At 44.8% G+C, this 18,723-nt stretch overlaps 1 protein-coding gene across 1 annotated transcript; it reads right to left on the reverse strand.

Moving 5' to 3' along the window:
* Nucleotides 1-1,386: 1,386 nt before the first annotated feature.
* On the reverse strand, nt 1,387-18,002 carry LOC133515484 (poly(ADP-ribose) glycohydrolase). The gene is made up of 12 exons (XM_061848031.1): nt 17,329-18,002; nt 16,347-16,508; nt 15,952-16,061; nt 15,559-15,702; nt 12,187-12,269; nt 11,739-11,901; nt 10,900-11,030; nt 10,379-10,566; nt 4,588-4,713; nt 3,758-3,875; nt 2,871-3,106; nt 1,387-2,162 (listed from the first exon to the last, which is right to left on the reverse strand). The coding sequence occupies exons 1-12, from the start codon at nt 17,584-17,586 to the stop codon at nt 1,725-1,727; spliced, it is 2,157 nt and encodes a 718-aa protein (XP_061704015.1). The 5' UTR covers nt 17,587-18,002; the 3' UTR covers nt 1,387-1,724.
* Nucleotides 18,003-18,723: the final 721 nt, after the last annotated feature.

Raw genomic sequence — 18,723 nt, forward strand, 5'->3', positions numbered from 1 at the left:
GGTGTGGGATGCTACGTGCGTTAGCACCTTCCACCCGCCGCCTCGCCTCCACATCGGCCGTACCTCGCGCACGGCCGGAGCGGCAGCCGAAACGCAAGCGGCTTTAAGAGGCTGTCAATACCTAAAGCGCGCACACTGTCTATTACTATCGGAGTAAATGAGATAGCACTGTCGCATGTTACTGGGCCTGGGCAAGGGAATAATAAGAAAAATATTTAAATAAAAAAAAAGTGGATTATTAGTGTAATATTTAACTCGACCACGGTTTAGATATAAATGTTTTGAAATTGTGATTTTAATTGCAGACCCATAAGTCAAAACAATAAAGACATAAAACCGTTTAATTGTGATTTTAAGACCAATCTTTGCAATTATTTTCTATCGAGCCGATTTCGTTCAATCGTGTATCGAGTACGACCACGGTCTTTGAAATATAATTAATATGAACATATATTTTTCTTACTTGACTAAAACAAATAGTCTTTCTTAAATAACTGTTTAAGTAACATCAATTTCAAGGACATTGGGTGTTGACAGCCTCTTAGGAGGATACGGGAGCTAATATTTAAACAGTATGCGCGGTGGACTTGTACTCGTATAGGTAGTAGAAAGTACTTACAACTTAGCACCTAACATAGGTCTTTAAAATTTTGAAAATGATATTACGGGAGTATCCATATGACAGCAACGAAACGGCCAAGCCGTACTGTTTGACCAAGCTGTTGGCTTTATTGAGTTAGAGCTGATAAAGTTTGGGCTTGCAAAGTAAAAGTCTTGGTGCCTACTAGGGGATCTCATAACTTTTTAGTGTAAAAGCTCTATGCGCCTGTTAGTCTTGGCAACACTTTACATGAAATGTTTTTGGTGGGATTCCATTTTCAACTTTCTATTCATAAAAATACGATCAATGTTGTAAATTTATGTTTAAGTGAAGGACAGGGTCTGTCGTTGACAGCACAGGTATTAATTCTTTGAATTAGGAAAGGGATCCCTTTCATTGTAACGGTAAAACTGAAAGGGAAACCCCTTCCTAGAGCTATGCAAAATTAAGGGTTAAGCAAATCAAAGGGAAAGCAAATCGTTTGGGCTAATTGATAAACGACTAACCCAATTAAAGGTTTTTGTTCTAGGAAGGGGTGGACGGGTCCCTGGTTTACATCGACAAAATTGCTAAGTTTGCACCTGCCCCACTCGATGGACTGATCAACATCACTCAGTGAACTACGAAACTTCCCATTCAAAAAATTTTGCGAATTTTCAACTGTTACAGACCGTTGGGTGCAACCAACCATTTAATAAGGTTCAGTTCACTCCTACTTTTAGTAAATACTTCCCTTTTTTTATGGTTTGTTTGTAATTTAAGGTTAAAATTTAAGAATGAAAATGATTAGTACTATACACTTTATTTTATTTTCAAAATAATAAAAATACACTCATACATTATATTCATTTTACATTTACCTAGAGGCACTAACTGTAAGGAAACTTCAACGTGAGGATGTTATAGTCTAAACATTTTTTTATGTATGTAGACTAATGTAAAGTAGACGTCAAAGATATGTTTACACTTTTGAAATATTCGCCTCAGTAATAAGGCGGAAAATGTCAACATATATTTGATGTCGACTACAGGCCAAGAACTTTCAAAGTTAACAAGGCCAACTCTTAAATACGATGTAAGTTAGTATCAGAACACACTATAAAGTAACTAAGCAGTATATACATCAAATAACTTTTTTACTGAAATAATCCGTTATTTTCTTAGCCATCTTCCTTTTCATCTCAGAAGTGGGATCTGATTTATTTTGCTCTGTATTCTCACTCGAATCCATAGAAACATCATTTACTTTTACAGATTCGTCCAATATATTAGTGTGTGCTTTAGATAAATTTAGCTTACCATTCGACTGATCAAGCTTGTTCATCTCTTCAAACAAATCTGTAGTAAGACTTTTACTATTACTAGCGGCCATTTTGTTTGAACTGGCCGCCATTTTGTTAACCTCTGTGCTTGTTGATTTAGACACGCTTTCACTGTGGTTTAACAGTTGTGTTTCTTGGGAGTCAGATTCGTCTTGAGAGAACATGTCCGGTGATTGTTTGAGGAGCTCCTTTTGTAGCGACTCTGAGAGTTCGATTTCGTTCACGTCCAATGTGTCACTCTGAAAAGAAATTTACAATTAGAAGAAGATTAAGAACTTATTAGAATTTTAATATCTCAATTAAAATCATCGGATTTTTCCTTTTAGAAATATTGTTATTTCTATTTATAACTAGGTTTTCATTGCTACCATAATGGAATGTTTCTAATAATCAGAAAAAACTTATTTTTCGGAATCAGATCAGACGGGAAAACTCATAATTAAAGAAATAATCTCAGTATTAGATGTTACTGCTGTTTATAATTTCTTTATGAATACATAACAAATCCTGAGAATTCAGTTTGTAAATAATTAGTAACAATACCATAAGGTTGTTATAATGCTCTTATATTTTTATTCTCATCATTTTTCTTTTCTTTTTTTGTGTTTTGTTTTTGCGCGCACAAATAGCTCTGTTTTACTATGTAGAAACTACTTAATAAGCATGATGTTAAAATATTTTCATTAAGGAAACTGTAAGTCTAGTTTTAAGAAAAGTTCCTGTGTTATATGTATCTATAAAAGACTGTTTGTTTCTTAAATAAAAAAATTAAAATTAAATTAAATAATTCTTTTCTAACAGAAGTAAGAAAGCTGAGAGTGAAAGATAACTGTGGAACGTTCATAAAATAATGCAAATCAATTAACTCCTACATAAGATTGGTTTGAATAAAACGTTATAAACATCGAAACATCTTTCGACAAGTATAACGAACAGATGTTACTTACAACATCCATTTTCTCCACCTCCGTTTGCCTTGTAGTACTCTCCGTCGGTTCCGCCTGGCCGCTCGGTACGGACGTGTCCGGTCGTGTCCGTTCACTGGCAGGCGACCCCGCCGTGTCCGACGTCGGACAGGTCGGCGGCAGTTGTCCGTTCTTCAGCGCGTGTTCTATGAAGCCGTGCAGGTTGCCCTTGCGCACGTCCGTCTTGCAGAACCGCGCTATTAACTGGTATAGTTGGCCTGGCATGGGGTTTAGATATTAAAACTGAGACTCATAGATCAATCAATATTTTATTCAGTAATTGGTTGACTGGAAGAATAAATAAGTCATTGTTTTTTTATGCCAGGTCGGTGGCAAACAAGCATACGGCCCGCCTGATGGTAAGTAGTCACCGTAGCCTATGGACGCCTGCAACACCAGAGGTATTACATGCGCGTTGCCGACCCTTTAAAAAGATGCAAAGATGATTCAGAAGATTGTTGGTTATCTGACAAAATTCATTGATTGATTCAACAGTTAGTTGTTTGACTGACAAAATAAATGAGTCTATACTTGGATGACTGACGAAATAAACGATTCTATAATTAATGGTTGACTGCAGGGATCGGAACCGGTTTTTTGCAAAAACATCGAAATAACCATATATTTCGGTTTATTTTATACTCTAAATGTAGGACTCAGTTGTGTTTTCAGATAACGACTTCGTATTATTAGATTGCCTAATTAGAAATGAAGTAATTAACAAAGAACGAAAAAATACCGTTTTCGTTCCCATACAAAAAATACCGGTTTCCGATCCCTGGTTGACTGTCGGAAAATGATTGCTTGATTCGGTTGATTGAATGACTACTTGGTTTATAATTTTAAAATTGAATTAATTGTAAACTCACCGACAGTGACATTATATCTCGCCAGCAAGTTATAAATGTTCACAAACTCGTCCCGAATCCCCACGTCGTTGAACGTGTAGTACGCCATAGGCCTCCGGGCTTCTGCACAGGCCATGAGCTGTAAGTATTTAAGTGTACACTGGTATAGATGTTATCAAAGACAATTTGAAATAGAGGTGTATTGTCAAAGAAAACTTTGTAGCCACGTATATTTACTGCCATCTTTCGACACATGATTAAAACTTTTAGAACGTCATTTGACTTTGATCCTTATTCTTTTACTGATATGCGTTAAATTTGTTAAATATCAAAAAGTGGCGCCATCTAATAGATCAAAGGCTAAAGGTATAGCGACATCGTTTCGAGCGATGGCGCCACAGCCTTCAGATAGTGCCCGGTAAGATGGCGTCACTTTTTGATATTTAACAAATTGAATAAATATCAGTGAAAGAATAAGTATCAAAATCAAATGGCGTTCTAAAAGTTTGAATTATGTGTCGAAAGATGGCAGTAAATTTACGTGGCGTAGCCACGTTTTCTTTGACAATACATCTCTATTTGAAATTCTGTTTGACGTCATATACGAAGAAAAAAGGGCCAAGGACACCATGCTCGGGGCTGGGGTCGAACCAGCGTCTTCTGCGTTCGCGACAGACGCCATAATAACTACGCTTCCCGAGTCACGGTGGTGCGGGTCGAAATTTCTTGTAGTCGTTGTTTTGATTTTGAATTATATATTTGTAAGAAAGGGGTAAAACATCAATTAACTAAGAGGCTTGTAAAGCTTTATGAAAAAGGGGGGGAGTACAAAGGCCTATGAATATGCCAACCTGTATGAGTGTCTTGAGCTGTGGGGTGCCACCGAAGGCCCCGCAGCCCCAGTTCCCTGTGGCTATGCCGGGGTACTGGGTGGCCGTGGGCTGCTCCTCGGAGTAGAAAGTGAATCCCACCCAGGCCTGGAAGGTTCATGATGTTAAAAGTGACATCAAAGAAATAATATAGATAGTGTTAAGCAATTCCCGTGGGATATCCCTGCGAGAAAGAATTCGGAATGTGGCTATTCGCCAACGCACAAAAGTTAACGACATAGCCAGAATAATTGCGCAGCTGAAGTGCGAATGGGCCGGCCATATATGTCGCAGGGATGATGACCGATGGGGCGAATACTGTTCTGGAGACATCAATTCAATTCAATTCAAATATACTTTATTCATGTAGGCCTAGCAACAAGCACTTATGAATAGTAAGACAGTATTACATATAATTATCTTAAACTAATTATCAGAGCAATTTATTGATGTTGTAAATATTATTCCATATATAATACTAATGAATATAATTCATAGATCAAATTTAATACTAAAACTTTCACAAAATATAGTCATGCAAAAAAAAATGTATAAAAAATACTAGTCTAGATTGTTTCTAGAATAAATTCTAAATGTCAAACAAATATAATAAAAACAACAAAGGAAATACATGCATTGGAATATCCATTTCATCATCATTATTCAAATATAATAAATAATTAATCATTTCGAATCACAATTAATCCCACGTTGTTTTATCATTCATGTAGTCTTGTGTGGTATAATAAGCTTTAGAAATAAGTTTACGCTTTACATGATTCTTAAATTTATTAATTGGTAACTCAGTAATATGGTTTGGAAGTTTATTATAAAATCTCACACAATTACCCATGAATGATTTTTTAATTTTATGGAGCCGAGTGAAGGGCACGGCGAACTTATGTTTATTTCTAGTATTAATATTATGAATGTCACAATTTTTCTTAAAATCGGCAGTATTTTTATGCACATACAGAATATTCTCATAAATGTATTGACAGTGCACTGTCATGATGTCAATTTCCTTAAATTTATCTCTCAGTGAGTCTCTATGGTTCATTTTATATATTGCTCGAATAGCCCTCTTCTGCAGAACAAAAATGGTATTTATATCTGAAGCACCACCCCACAGTAAAATACCATATGACATAATGCTATGGAAGTAACTAAAATATACTAATCGAGCTGTTTTTACATCAGTTAACTGACGGATTTTGCTTACTGCAAAAGCTGCAGAACTCAGTTTATTCGAAAGAGTAGCAATATGGGGACCCCACTGGAGTTTAGAATCTAAAGTTATACCAAGAAAAACTGTACTATCAACTAATTCCAATTCCTCATCCTTCACAATGACACTTGTTTTTACATGCCTTACATTACTAGTGACAAACTTAATACATTTAGTCTTATTCTCATTTAACAATAAATTATTAACATTGAACCAATTTACTACTTTTGAAATAGCATCGTTTACATCATTGTAAGCTTGTTGCTGTCGTTTGACTTTGAAAATAAGTGAAGTGTCGTCTGCAAACAATACTATATCATGGTGGGTCTTTACAAGGAATGGCAAGTCATTTATGTAGATAAGGAACAGGAAAGGTCCCAATATTGACCCCTGTGGTACACCCATAGAGACCAATGACCCCGGTGATCGCTGTCCATTCACATCGACCCTTTGTATTAATAAAAATCATCATCGACTGGGAAGCCAAATGACAGAAAACCACGAGCCAGATCGGACGATATCGGAAAAACGACAGCGACCTGGCATAGAACCGCCGCATACAGAACAACATGGAAATTTAAGAGGCATATGTTCAGCAGTGGATATATGCTGAGAAGAAGAAGAGAAGAATGCCCTGTTAAGGTGTATCCCGTAGGGAACTATTGTAACTTACCCTAATTACTTAAGCCTAGTTGGGACTAAAGTGAAATCCAATAGAAGTTGCAAATAATGTAAACAAATATGACAGAATTAGTTAGCATCTGACGTATAACCTAACAGATTTACGATGTTTGTTTTTATTTAAATATTAATAATTAATATGTATTTGAACTATAGCAGTGGCACGTATATATGCTGAATTATTATATATACACCATGTTTTTAGTGATTTTCATTAATTTCAAGAATGCATTCCTGAGCTTGAGTAACTTTTACAAAGACACCGGTATTCTAACTCCATTTTGGAGATAATCAATAATTTATTTTTATGTTATAAGGCCCTTACGAGCGTATCTTATCTTTATCTTAGAGTCTGTTTACATATTGATTAGTGTTTAGTACGAATGTATACATTTGATACCAAACGACATTTAATTATTTTTTCTAAAAAAAAAGAAATGAAAAAAAATTAAATTTATATTTTTTTTATAAATTAACTTTGCCATTTAGTTTCCTTAAACGTACTTATCCATACCCCGGAGTTAACGGAATTCAATTAAAACACGGTGTATAATGTACCTTGTTGAACTCAACAAGGTACATTATACACCGTGGAACTCCCTAGCGACGGCCGGCGGCGTAGGGCAGCGCGTCCAGCGCCGGCTCGACGAGGCCGCGAGGGTACCTTGTTGAGTTCCCTAGCGACGGCCGGCGGGCGGTACTGCAGCGGCGCGGCGGCGTAGGGCAGCGCGTCCGGCGCCGGCTCGACGAGGCCGCGAGGGTACCTTGTTGAGTTCCCTAGCGTCGGCCGGCGGGCGGTACTGCAGCGGCGCGGCGGCGTAGGGCAGCGCGTCCGGCGCCGGCTCGACGAGGCCGCGAGGGTACCTTGTTGAGTTCCCTAGCGACGGCCGGCGGGCGGTACTGCAGCGGCGCGGCGGCGTAGGGCAGCGCGTCCGGCGCCGGCTCGACGAGGCCGCGAGGGTACCTTGTTGAGTTCCCTAGCGACGGCCGGCGGGCGGTACTGCAGCGGCGCGGCGGCGTAGGGCAGCGCGTCCAGCGCCGGCTCGACGAGGCCGCGAGGGTACCTTGTTGAGTTCCCTAGCGACGGCCGGCGGGCGGTACTGCAGCGGCGCGGCGGCGTAGGGCAGCGCGTCCGGCGCCGGCTCGACGAGGCCGCGAGGGTACCTTGTTGAGTTCCCTAGCGACGGCCGGCGGGCGGTACTGCAGCGGCGCGGCGGCGTAGGGCAGCGCGTCCAGCGCCGGCTCGACGAGGCCGCGAGGGTACCTTGTTGAGTTCCCTAGCGACGGCCGGCGGGCGGTACTGCAGCGGCGCGGCGGCGTAGGGCAGCGCGTCCGGCGCCGGCTCGACGAGGCCGCGAGGGTACCTTGTTGAGTTCCCTAGCGACGGCCGGCGGGCGGTACTGCAGCGGCGCGGCGGCGTAGGGCAGCGCGTCCGGCGCCGGCTCGACGAGGCCGCGAGGGTACCTTGTTGAGTTCCCTAGCGACGGCCGGCGGGCGGTACTGCAGCGGCGCGGCGGCGTAGGGCAGCGCGTCCGGCGCCGGCTCGACGAGGCCGCGAGGGTACCTTGTTGAGTTCCCTAGCGACGGCCGGCGGGCGGTACTGCAGCGGCGCGGCGGCGTAGGGCAGCGCGTCCGGCGCCGGCTCGACGAGGCCGCGAGGGTACCTTGTTGAGTTCCCTAGCGACGGCCGGCGGGCGGTACTGCAGCGGCGCGGCGGCGTAGGGCAGCGCGTCCGGCGCCGGCTCGACGAGGCCGCGAGGGTACCTTGTTGAGTTCCCTAGCGACGGCCGGCGGGCGGTACTGCAGCGGCGCGGCGGCGTAGGGCAGCGCGTCCGGCGCCGGCTCGACGAGGCCGCGAGGGTACCTTGTTGAGTTCCCTAGCGACGGCCGGCGGGCGGTACTGCAGCGGCGCGGCGGCGTAGGGCAGCGCGTCCGGCGCCGGCTCGACGAGGCCGCGAGGGTACCTTGTTGAGTTCCCTAGCGACGGCCGGCGGGCGGTACTGCAGCGGCGCGGCGGCGTAGGGCAGCGCGTCCGGCACCGGCTCGACGAGGCCGCGAGGGTACCTTGTTGAGTTCCCTAGCGACGGCCGGCGGGCGGTACTGCAGCGGCGCGGCGGCGTAGGGCAGCGCGTCCAGCGCCGGCTCGACGAGGCCGCGAGGGTACCTTGTTGAGTTCCCTAGCGACGGCCGGCGGGCGGTACTGCAGCGGCGCGGCGGCGTAGGGCAGCGCGTCCGGCGCCGGCTCGACGAGGCCGCGAGGGTACCTTGTTGAGTTCCCTAGCGACGGCCGGCGGGCGGTACTGCAGCGGCGCGGCGGCGTAGGGCAGCGCGTCCGGCGCCGGCTCGACGAGGCCGCGAGGGTACCTTGTTGAGTTCCCTAGCGACGGCCGGCGGGCGGTACTGCAGCGGCGCGGCGGCGTAGGGCAGCGCGTCCGGCGCCGGCTCGACGAGGCCGCGAGGGTACCTTGTTGAGTTCCCTAGCGACGGCCGGCGGGCGGTACTGCAGCGGCGCGGCGGCGTAGGGCAGCGCGTCCAGCGCCGGCTCGACGAGGCCGCGAGGGTACCTTGTTGAGTTCCCTAGCGACGGCCGGCGGGCGGTACTGCAGCGGCGCGGCGGCGTAGGGCAGCGCGTCCGGCGCCGGCTCGACGAGGCCGCGAGGGTACCTTGTTGAGTTCCCTAGCGACGGCCGGCGGGCGGTACTGCAGCGGCGCGGCGGCGTAGGGCAGCGCGTCCAGCGCCGGCTCGACGAGGCCGCGAGGGTACCTTGTTGAGTTCCCTAGCGACGGCCGGCGGGCGGTACTGCAGCGGCGCGGCGGCGTAGGGCAGCGCGTCCGGCGCCGGCTCGACGAGGCCGCGAGGGTACCTTGTTGAGTTCCCTAGCGACGGCCGGCGGGCGGTACTGCAGCGGCGCGGCGGCGTAGGGCAGCGCGTCCGGCGCCGGCTCGACGAGGCCGCGAGGGTACCTTGTTGAGTTCCCTAGCGACGGCCGGCGGGCGGTACTGCAGCGGCGCGGCGGCGTAGGGCAGCGCGTCCAGCGCCGGCTCGACGAGGCCGCGAGGGTACCTTGTTGAGTTCCCTAGCGACGGCCGGCGGGCGGTACTGCAGCGGCGCGGCGGCGTAGGGCAGCGCGTCCGGCGCCGGCTCGACGAGGCCGCGAGGGTACCTTGTTGAGTTCCCTAGCGACGGCCGGCGGGCGGTACTGCAGCGGCGCGGCGGCGTAGGGCAGCGCGTCCAGCGCCGGCTCGACGAGGCCGCGAGGGTACCTTGTTGAGTTCCCTAGCGACGGCCGGCGGGCGGTACTGCAGCGGCGCGGCGGCGTAGGGCAGCGCGTCCGGCGCCGGCTCGACGAGGCCGCGAGGGTACCTTGTTGAGTTCCCTAGCGACGGCCGGCGGGCGGTACTGCAGCGGCGCGGCGGCGTAGGGCAGCGCGTCCAGCGCCGGCTCGACGAGGCCGCGAGGGTACCTTGTTGAGTTCCCTAGCGACGGCCGGCGGGCGGTACTGCAGCGGCGCGGCGGCGTAGGGCAGCGCGTCCGGCGCCGGCTCGACGAGGCCGCGAGGGTACCTTGTTGAGTTCCCTAGCGACGGCCGGCGGGCGGTACTGCAGCGGCGCGGCGGCGTAGGGCAGCGCGTCCGGCGCCGGCTCGACGAGGCCGCGAGGGTACCTTGTTGAGTTCCCTAGCGACGGCCGGCGGGCGGTACTGCAGCGGCGCGGCGGCGTAGGGCAGCGCGTCCAGCGCCGGCTCGACGAGGCCGCGAGGGTACCTTGTTGAGTTCCCTAGCGACGGCCGGCGGGCGGTACTGCAGCGGCGCGGCGGCGTAGGGCAGCGCGTCCGGCGCCGGCTCGACGAGGCCGCGAGGGTACCTTGTTGAGTTCCCTAGCGACGGCCGGCGGGCGGTACTGCAGCGGCGCGGCGGCGTAGGGCAGCGCGTCCAGCGCCAGCACGCCCGCGCGGCGCCGGCACGACGAGTCCAGCGGGGTGGCGTCGCTGTGGTCGCCGGACCACTGGAAACTCGACCCGTAGCCCGAGTACTTGCTGTAGCGTTCGCAACCTGAATAATGAGAATTTGAAATACAAGTGGATTGTCAAATAAAATGTTGTAGCCACAGTTTTACTGACATCTTTAGACATGATTAAAACTTTTAGAACGCCATTTGACTTCAATCCTTATTTTTTCACTGATGTGTTAAATTTGATAAATATCAAAAACTGGCGCCATCTTACCGGGCATAGGGCTCGAAACGATGCCACCATACCTTTGACTTTTGATCTATTACATGGAGCCACTTTTTGATCATAAGATTAAGGATCCAAGTCAAATGGCGTTCTAAAAGTTTTGGACGAATGCAGGCAACCAAACTGTGAATGTGTTTAATTAATTTACCTATGATCATGAGCGCTTCGTTTGGCCGTAGCACTTCGGTAAACAGCATGGATACCAACAACTCGGGACAGATCACGAAACGAATTTCTTCCTGAACACAACCGTATCCCAGCACGCCCCCGCCGAGGTATCTGCGAGTGAATAATATTAATAATATCGCACATGAGAGGAGACCTGTGCCCAGCAGTGGGACGTATATAGGCTGAATTGTTATTATATATAGTATATGTATATTTAACAATGAAAGGTTGCGGCGACATAAAAGATAGAAAAGCTTTTCTGGCGCAGGCGGTAGGATCATTCATTTATTAAAATCCAGTTGCAGTAGACCGGTAAAATCTTCAGTAGTTACATCGGTAGCTACATGTAAATGCACTATGGCGAATGAGACAGTAGAATGCGGACGGGCAACAAAGAAAACAGAAAAGCTTATCTGGCGCAGTCAGTGGGATCACTCGAGGAGAGGGTTAAGTTCACTTACTTGTTAGCAAAGTCCTGCTGCACCAGGCCGTCGGAATCTTCAATAGTTCCACCGGAGGCTACATGTAGAGGCACGGCGGCCAGCGAGGCAGTAGATTGCGGACAGGCAACAAAGAAAACAGAAAAGCTTGTCTGGCGCAGTCAGTGGGATCACTGGAGGAGAGGATTAAGTTCACTTACTTGTTAGCAAAGTCCAGCTGCACTAGGCCATCAGAATCTTCAATAGTTCCACCGGCAGGTACACGTGGAGGCAGCGCGGCCAGCGAGGCAGTAGATTGCGGACAGTCAACAAAGAAAACAGAAAAGCTTGTCTGGCGCAGTCAGTGGGATAATTAGAGGACAGGGTCATGTTCACTCACTTGTTAGCAAAGTCGAGCTGCACCAGACCGTCGGAATCTTCAATAGTTCCACTGGCGGCTACATGTAGGGGCACGGCGGCCAGCGAGGCGGCGGACTGTGCCCAGACCGGGCAGCGCCGCGGCGGCACGGAGCGGCGCGAGAACGTCACCGCGCCGACCGGGGCTGCTCTACACACAACCAGAATTGAGGGTTGTTTTTATAGGGTTATTACGGTTAGGGTTTCTTCAGAATATACACGTACACGGCGGGAAGTTGATAATTACTGCAGAGAAAAAATGAGGAAACCTGAACCTTATGTAGTTCTATTTTAAGTTCAAATCTCATCAATTTATCTCGAGTAAGCAACTTCTTCCCGCCGGGTACCGATATAGAATAATGTTTCTTGACAAAGTATAGATTTTGGAATAAATTTGCGGGATTTTGATGCTTACTACAAAATAATATCACCTTTAGTGCAGACTCTTCTAAAGTAGTGGCACAGACACTTGAGCTTCTCCAAGACGGAATCTGATCCCGATGTTTCATACAGACTGTAACAAAAATAAATGTAATTAAATCATTATTTTTTTTTATTACTTATACCAGGGGGGCGAAACTGTTCCTTTCGGGCATTCCCGGCTCCATTCGGCTCAGCATTGCTCCGAGCAATTATTAAGGTTGGCACAACTTGACGTCCCTTTGCGTGTACGACCAGAAATTGGATAATGACTTGAATTTTCATATCCCTAAATAGCCGAAAGGGATAGTACCAAACATAAGAAAGGGACAGCGTGATTCGTCCCTGAATCGCTGTCAAACTTCAGTTTTGTAGGAAGTTTATTTTCTGTACGGTAGTAAGTACTATTATTTATTCTGTACTTATACTTTAATATTTGTCTTAATAAATATGCAATAACAATAGAGGCATAAAAAGAGTTGTTTTCAGCACATACTTCTTATAACTTTTCTCAAACTTGCTATGAACTGATGACATGACTTACGTCAAATTAAGTCCGGAAATACTACATATCAGGTGCTATGAGTGAAGATGATATGTAAATGAAATTCATACTGCCTTACACACCTATTTAGGACTGTAAAGAAACCTTCTTTTGTTTTTTAACGTCAAATTGTGACACAACATCTTGGCATCCAACCATCAACTAGCTTCTACCATCAGTTAGCTTGGTACGGTGATCTGTTGTGCATATTCGTTACTAAGCAACGGCGGTGGCGCATCGCGCAGGCGCGCGGACTTACGCGCGTAAGGTTGTACACCGCTGGTAGAGTGGCTAGCCGAGTAGGTCGCCACAAAACAAATTGACTACATTTTTTTGTTTTAATTGCAAGTTTGAGAAAAGCATTACAGAATACAGAATACAGAATACAGACTTTATTGGTAAATATAAACATAGTACATTTTACACGTCATAAATCTAAAAACTATTGTATTGAGTACTTATCTATGTCCTTATCATTATATATAAGTAACAAAACAAGGAAACAGTAACATTTGTAGGTAGGTTAGGTACTAAAAACCTGTTTTCCAAACGCTGCTGGGTCAATTTCGCACCGGCGCACTCATAAAGTCGGCAATACGATAGTATGCCTGATCTATTAGAAGGGATTTAAGCTTCTTTTTGAATATCGCATCGCTGGCAGAGTCTTTGATGGCATTAGGTACGGAATTGTAGGCAATTGGTCCCATGACATCAAGCGATCGTCGAGACTTAGCGAGTCGTTGCTTTGGGATTTGCAACCGTGGTCGCCTTCGCGCCGCGGTGTTGCAAAGTTTTGCGCTAGATTTATAATTATGTATATTTGACCTTACATGCATGCACACAGTCAATATGTATATAGACGGTAACGTTAAGATTTTATGTTTTTTAAACAACGACTGAGCAGGATGGTCAAAAGGTTTTCCATCGATTATACGCAGGGCTCGTTTCTGCATTTTAAACACTCTGTCGCGATCTGCCGCTGTGCACCAGAGATCTACACCCTGCGTAAGAATCGAGTGGAAATAACCATAGTAAGCAGTTTTTATGTTCTCTATAGATAAACTGGGTGCTATCCTGGACAGTGCGAAACACGCTGCGGCTAATTTGTCACAAGTTGTAATTTGTCACATTATACATATATCGGCGAGAAACGGGGTTGCCGGCCGCGTATCTCTATCCGGCTTCGCTACGCTTTGCCGTATATATCTACTTGGCCTGCAACCCTACGTTTCCCGGCCTCTATAGTAATGGATAGAGATACGCGGCCGGCAACCCCGTTTCTCGCCGAGATTTGTATAGTGCTTTTCTCAAACTTGCAATTAAAACAAAAAATGTACTTAGTCAATTTGTTTTGTGGCGACCTACTTACTCAGCTCGCCACTCTACCAGCGGTGCACTGCGCGCGTAACTCTGCGCGCCTGCACGATGCGCCACCGCCGTTGCTAAGCAACGGTAGCGTACCTAGTTTTGTTGATGGTTAAATGCCAAGACGTTGTGTGACAATTTGACGTTAAAAAACAAAAGAAAGTTGCTTTACAGTCCTAGGTGTGTAAGGCAGTATGGAATTCCTTTACATATCATCTTCACTCATCGCACCTGATATGTAGTATTTCCGGACCTAATTTGACGTAAGTCATATCATCATTTCATAGCAAGTTTGAGAAAAACATTTTTACATAATTTAATTTTATATTCGCCGTAGCCATTGTTTTGATTTTTTCGAGTTATAGATTATTATAAAATTTATGAGCAATAAACATTCATAAAATTTTTAGGGTTTCGTTCCTCAAAACAAAGAAACGGAACTCTTAAAGGATCACTTTGTTGTCCGTCCGTCCGTCTGTCTGTCGGTCAAGAGCCTTCATCCCGGTAACGCGTGGAGGTATCGAGTTCAAATTAAAACCATAGGTTCTACAGTCCCTTGAAGCTGTGAAAAAATCATACTTCTAAGTTAACGTAGAAAAAGATACGGCCGTTTATGCCGCAAACAACGCATAATAGTACATTATGATACAAGTGCGAAAAATAGGAAATTTGAAACGAGTGGCGATAAATTAAAAAACGACGGAAGGGATTGTTTTAAATCGACACGAGTTGCGAATTACCTATTCGCACATGTATCGTACGACGTTTTACAGTACATATTGCCCTTTAAATGTTCGACACAGTAACGTAATATGCTAATTTTCGCACTAGTGCTATAAAGTAGCACCATATGTACTGTAAAGATAGTTTATTATTCAAGTAGGCATATTACAATTTACAATGCGCTTATGAACGTCAAATAAAGCTACACCGGCTCTAACCCTAACACCTCTGACCCGAGAAGATTTAACCCTTTATAAGACATAGGGGATATCAGAAATTATGCTTAACAGAACACTATCCCTTTGAAATAAAGTTCAAAATCAGGTGAGAAATATATTCCCTCTGTCTTATAAAGGCTCAATTGGAGGAGGGTATCCCAATATGTCGACACTCTCAAGGGAATCAAAATTTGTAAGGTACTTTTCTTTTGACCTCGAACTATGAAATTTGGCAACTAATATCATCTTAAACTACAAGTATAGAAAAAATCTAAAAACTATAAATAAATAAGGAACTCGGTAGGCGAGTACGACTCTTGCTTCACCGTTTTTTTAAAGCTCCTAACATTTATATATTTAAAAAAATATATCGAAGATCAGCTGTGAGCCATATGTGGGCCATAGCTGCGTTTGGATGGAGAAACAGTCACGTGGCTTCGTCCTGTGGTGTATGTGTATGTGTGGTTTGTGTGTGTGTGGTGTATTTATAAGACCCATGAATCCGCACAGTCATATTTCCTCTTAATACTCACGTATTAAAGTTGATGTGCGGGAAAGAGGCATATTCTGAACTTTTCTTGGTGCTATTTCGCCGTGGAAATGTACAGAAGAACGCGTTTGCGAGCAAACTCGATATTTGCTGCTGTGAGAGTGATATAGACCGGTTCTTGTGCTGTCTGCAAGGAGTAACCAATATCATTTTTTTTGTCTTCTTTAGAGCAGTTAATGATTTTAAAATAAAAATTCTAGTTATAACAATTAATCTAAGAAAAACTACATAATAAGATTAAGTAACAGTTTATATAACAGCTATAATAAAAAAAAGTTAATATATTCATATTTAGAATTACAAAGAGTAAACAGCTTTTGTGCAAACATGCTTACATAAGTATATTGGCTGCTGACTTCCACAAGATAACACTTACTTGAGCAATGGTATAGGGGACTGTATCAATTTAGGCAACTCAAGTGCAAGTTTAACTATCTCGGGCAATGTGACATCAAAGAAGTACTGGGATTCCTCTTCCTCTAAATGCTGAAAAAAAAAAGATGGCAAACTTCACCTGCTGCCTTTTCAATCTTGTTTTATTGTTGATTCTCGTTTTGATCTATTGGTTTAAACTGTTATATTATTCATAGCTATAGTACCAACTTGGCTTAGTTGGAAGCTAGCTAGATTCCACAACATGTGGTCGGTAGGTATGGTTAACAAAGACAGCATGAAGCAAGGTTGATTTATGAGATTGGTGTATGATTGTCCCAAAATATTTGAATTTATATATTTAATATTTACTTGAACACCATGTATTGTTGATATTACCTCATTAAACAGCTTATGGAGTGCTCTGAACTTCCAAGTGTTTTTGAACTGTGTGTTGTAGCTTAATATGGCTGCTGCCAGCTCTTGGCTGTTCCGGATTGGCTTCCACAGGGCACTCTGGATTAAGCCCCAGCGCTTCTTTAAGTGTGTCTCACCTGAACTCTGCAATAAATAAATAAATACTTGAAACCCTCCTGCAGGTTGTAATAATGATAATCTTAATTTCAAACAAAGATATTGTTGACTAAAGACATAAAATTACGCTTATCAGACACAGCTTGGTAAAATAATAAAGCCGATTTTTGACAAAGTTTCTTCGGGACTGGTGGGGCGTGTAGTTAAGTGAAACGCAGTGTTACAGCAGGAGACAGTATATTAGCAGTGGGCGCTAATCTATATACAAAACTACAATTAAAAATACTATTTTGTACAAAATATTGATGAATATCATATGAACCAGGCTTCAACAGCAAAACTGCTCAGGAACTTCAAGGGCTCGAAAGACACAAAACCTGTTTGGTGACCAGAATATTGACTGGACACTAAGTTGAACAAACACATGTTTGAAATTGAAAAGAAACAAGATGCAACATGCAGGTTCTGCCAGGAATCAGAGGATAATCACTGCTTGGTCGATATGGCACTCAAAGGCCCACAAAACCCCCATTATAATAAATATTATAGGAAGGCATAAAATTATGCAGAATCGAGAGCGTTGGTGCAAAATGATCTCATGTGTTTGCAGCCCTCAGTAATGAGGGAACAAGGAAGAAGAAAAGAAAAAACATATTTTATAAAAGTATCACTGTACGCATGCAACCTCAACTTTGTACCACTGTTAAAACCACACAAAAAATAACTTTCATTACTGTTCAATACATTTTATAGCAAACATAATTATTACATGATACTCGTTTTTATTATGATTTTATACTGTGATAGACATCTGTGTATACAATTTATAATTGATAAATAAACTTACATCTTCAACTGGATATAAACTCTGATTAGAGCATGGCATCCTGACGAAATCATGGTCCCATTTGTCTTGTCCGTTCTGCGGTTTAGGCGGCCGATCGCCCGGCACGCACCCGCTACTCGGAATATGGTACAACACTGTGTGGTTAAATGCCGGAGCCACTAAAGGGAACTCTGGAGCTCCCCACGGGGACTGCGCCCCCCATATCTCGGTTAAAGGAACGCCTCGCCAGTTATTATCACTTTCCATGTCGGTGGTCATTGCGGACGCGCGAAAATCATGCCTTGCCACTGTAAACGAACTTTAATTGTTACTCTTGTGATTAAAAAATAATAATATTCAAATCAAGCTAACCTTTGTAGCTTTTAGACAATATTCTTGTAAAATGAAGCGTAAAATTAATTTTCATTCAAAGAAATAAAATAAGATAAGAGTAAATAACACATTATATTTGACGTTTACAGTTTACTTCAGTGCTGCCAGGTGAGCGGAAGAGAATTATCGTATTTTAGTGTCAAAATTATCGTACCGATGAAAAAATATCGTACGCCTATAAAAAAAAAATAAGCCTACATGTCCAATGTATAATCAAATAAAACGCAATATTCGTCTAAATTGCGCAAAAATCAGTTTTGTATTTATGTATTTTTGTGATACATCCAAACGGCTTACAGGAAAATCCGACATTTTTGACATAAATCAAAGAGCCGAATACCCAAAATGCGCTAATTGTGGCCTATTTCAGAAGGAAAGTGTCATATTTTGCTTCAAAAACTAGACTTTTTGGGTGGCATCGTCCAAGGGCTGAAATTATCGTACTTTTGCGTACGATAATGCTCTTTGGAACGTATATCCTACCGGAGGGCCTACCGCGAACCACGTTCGACGTGTTGCCTCCCTGTTACACTTACGTATGAATTTACAAGTGGGACAGAGAGGCAACACGTCGAACGTGGTTCGCGGTAGGCCCTCGGGGCGGCTACCGGGAAAATCGAAATTCGTCAATTGCGGGCATTTTTCTCTGTCACTCTAATGACGTCTTACTAAGAGTAAAAGAGAAAGATCCCCGCAGTTTGCGAATTTCGGTTTTCGCGGTATGCCCCCGGAGCCCAAATTATCGTACGTGTACGATAATTTTTGTACGCCTGGCAACACTGGCTTACAGTCTAGTAAGGTCCGACCGAGAACGCTTTTTTTGTCTCGGCCGAGACCGAGACCGAGACCGAGATTCAATTTCAATGGGATTCTCGGCCGAGACCGAGACCGAGACCGAGAATTTATAAAATATAAAAAAAGACGAATTTTGCACTAAAATGTTTTTATAATCGAAATTCGACGATTTATCAGAAAAAAGTTATCATAATCAATTCATAGCGCTATTAAATAGTATTTTTAGGG

The sequence above is a fragment of the Cydia pomonella genome, chromosome 2 (assembly GCF_033807575.1).
Source record: "Cydia pomonella isolate Wapato2018A chromosome 2, ilCydPomo1, whole genome shotgun sequence".
In the NCBI taxonomy this organism is placed as follows: Eukaryota; Metazoa; Arthropoda; class Insecta; order Lepidoptera; family Tortricidae; genus Cydia; species Cydia pomonella.

What these genes read in the sequence shown, in the direction of transcription:
- LOC133515484 (XM_061848031.1), bottom strand. Translation starts at nt 17,586, where the DNA reads ATGACCACCGACATGGAAAGTGATAATAACTGGCGAGGCGTTCCTTTA. An exon ending in GTTTATATCCAGTTGAAGAT is followed by an intron (nt 16,509 to 17,328) that starts GTAAGTTTATTT and finishes TATTTATTGCAG; the next exon opens with AGTTCAGGTGAGACACACTT. An exon ending in CCGCACATCAACTTTAATAC is followed by an intron (nt 12,270 to 15,558) that starts GTGAGTATTAAG and finishes TTTTTGTTACAG; the next exon opens with TCTGTATGAAACATCGGGAT.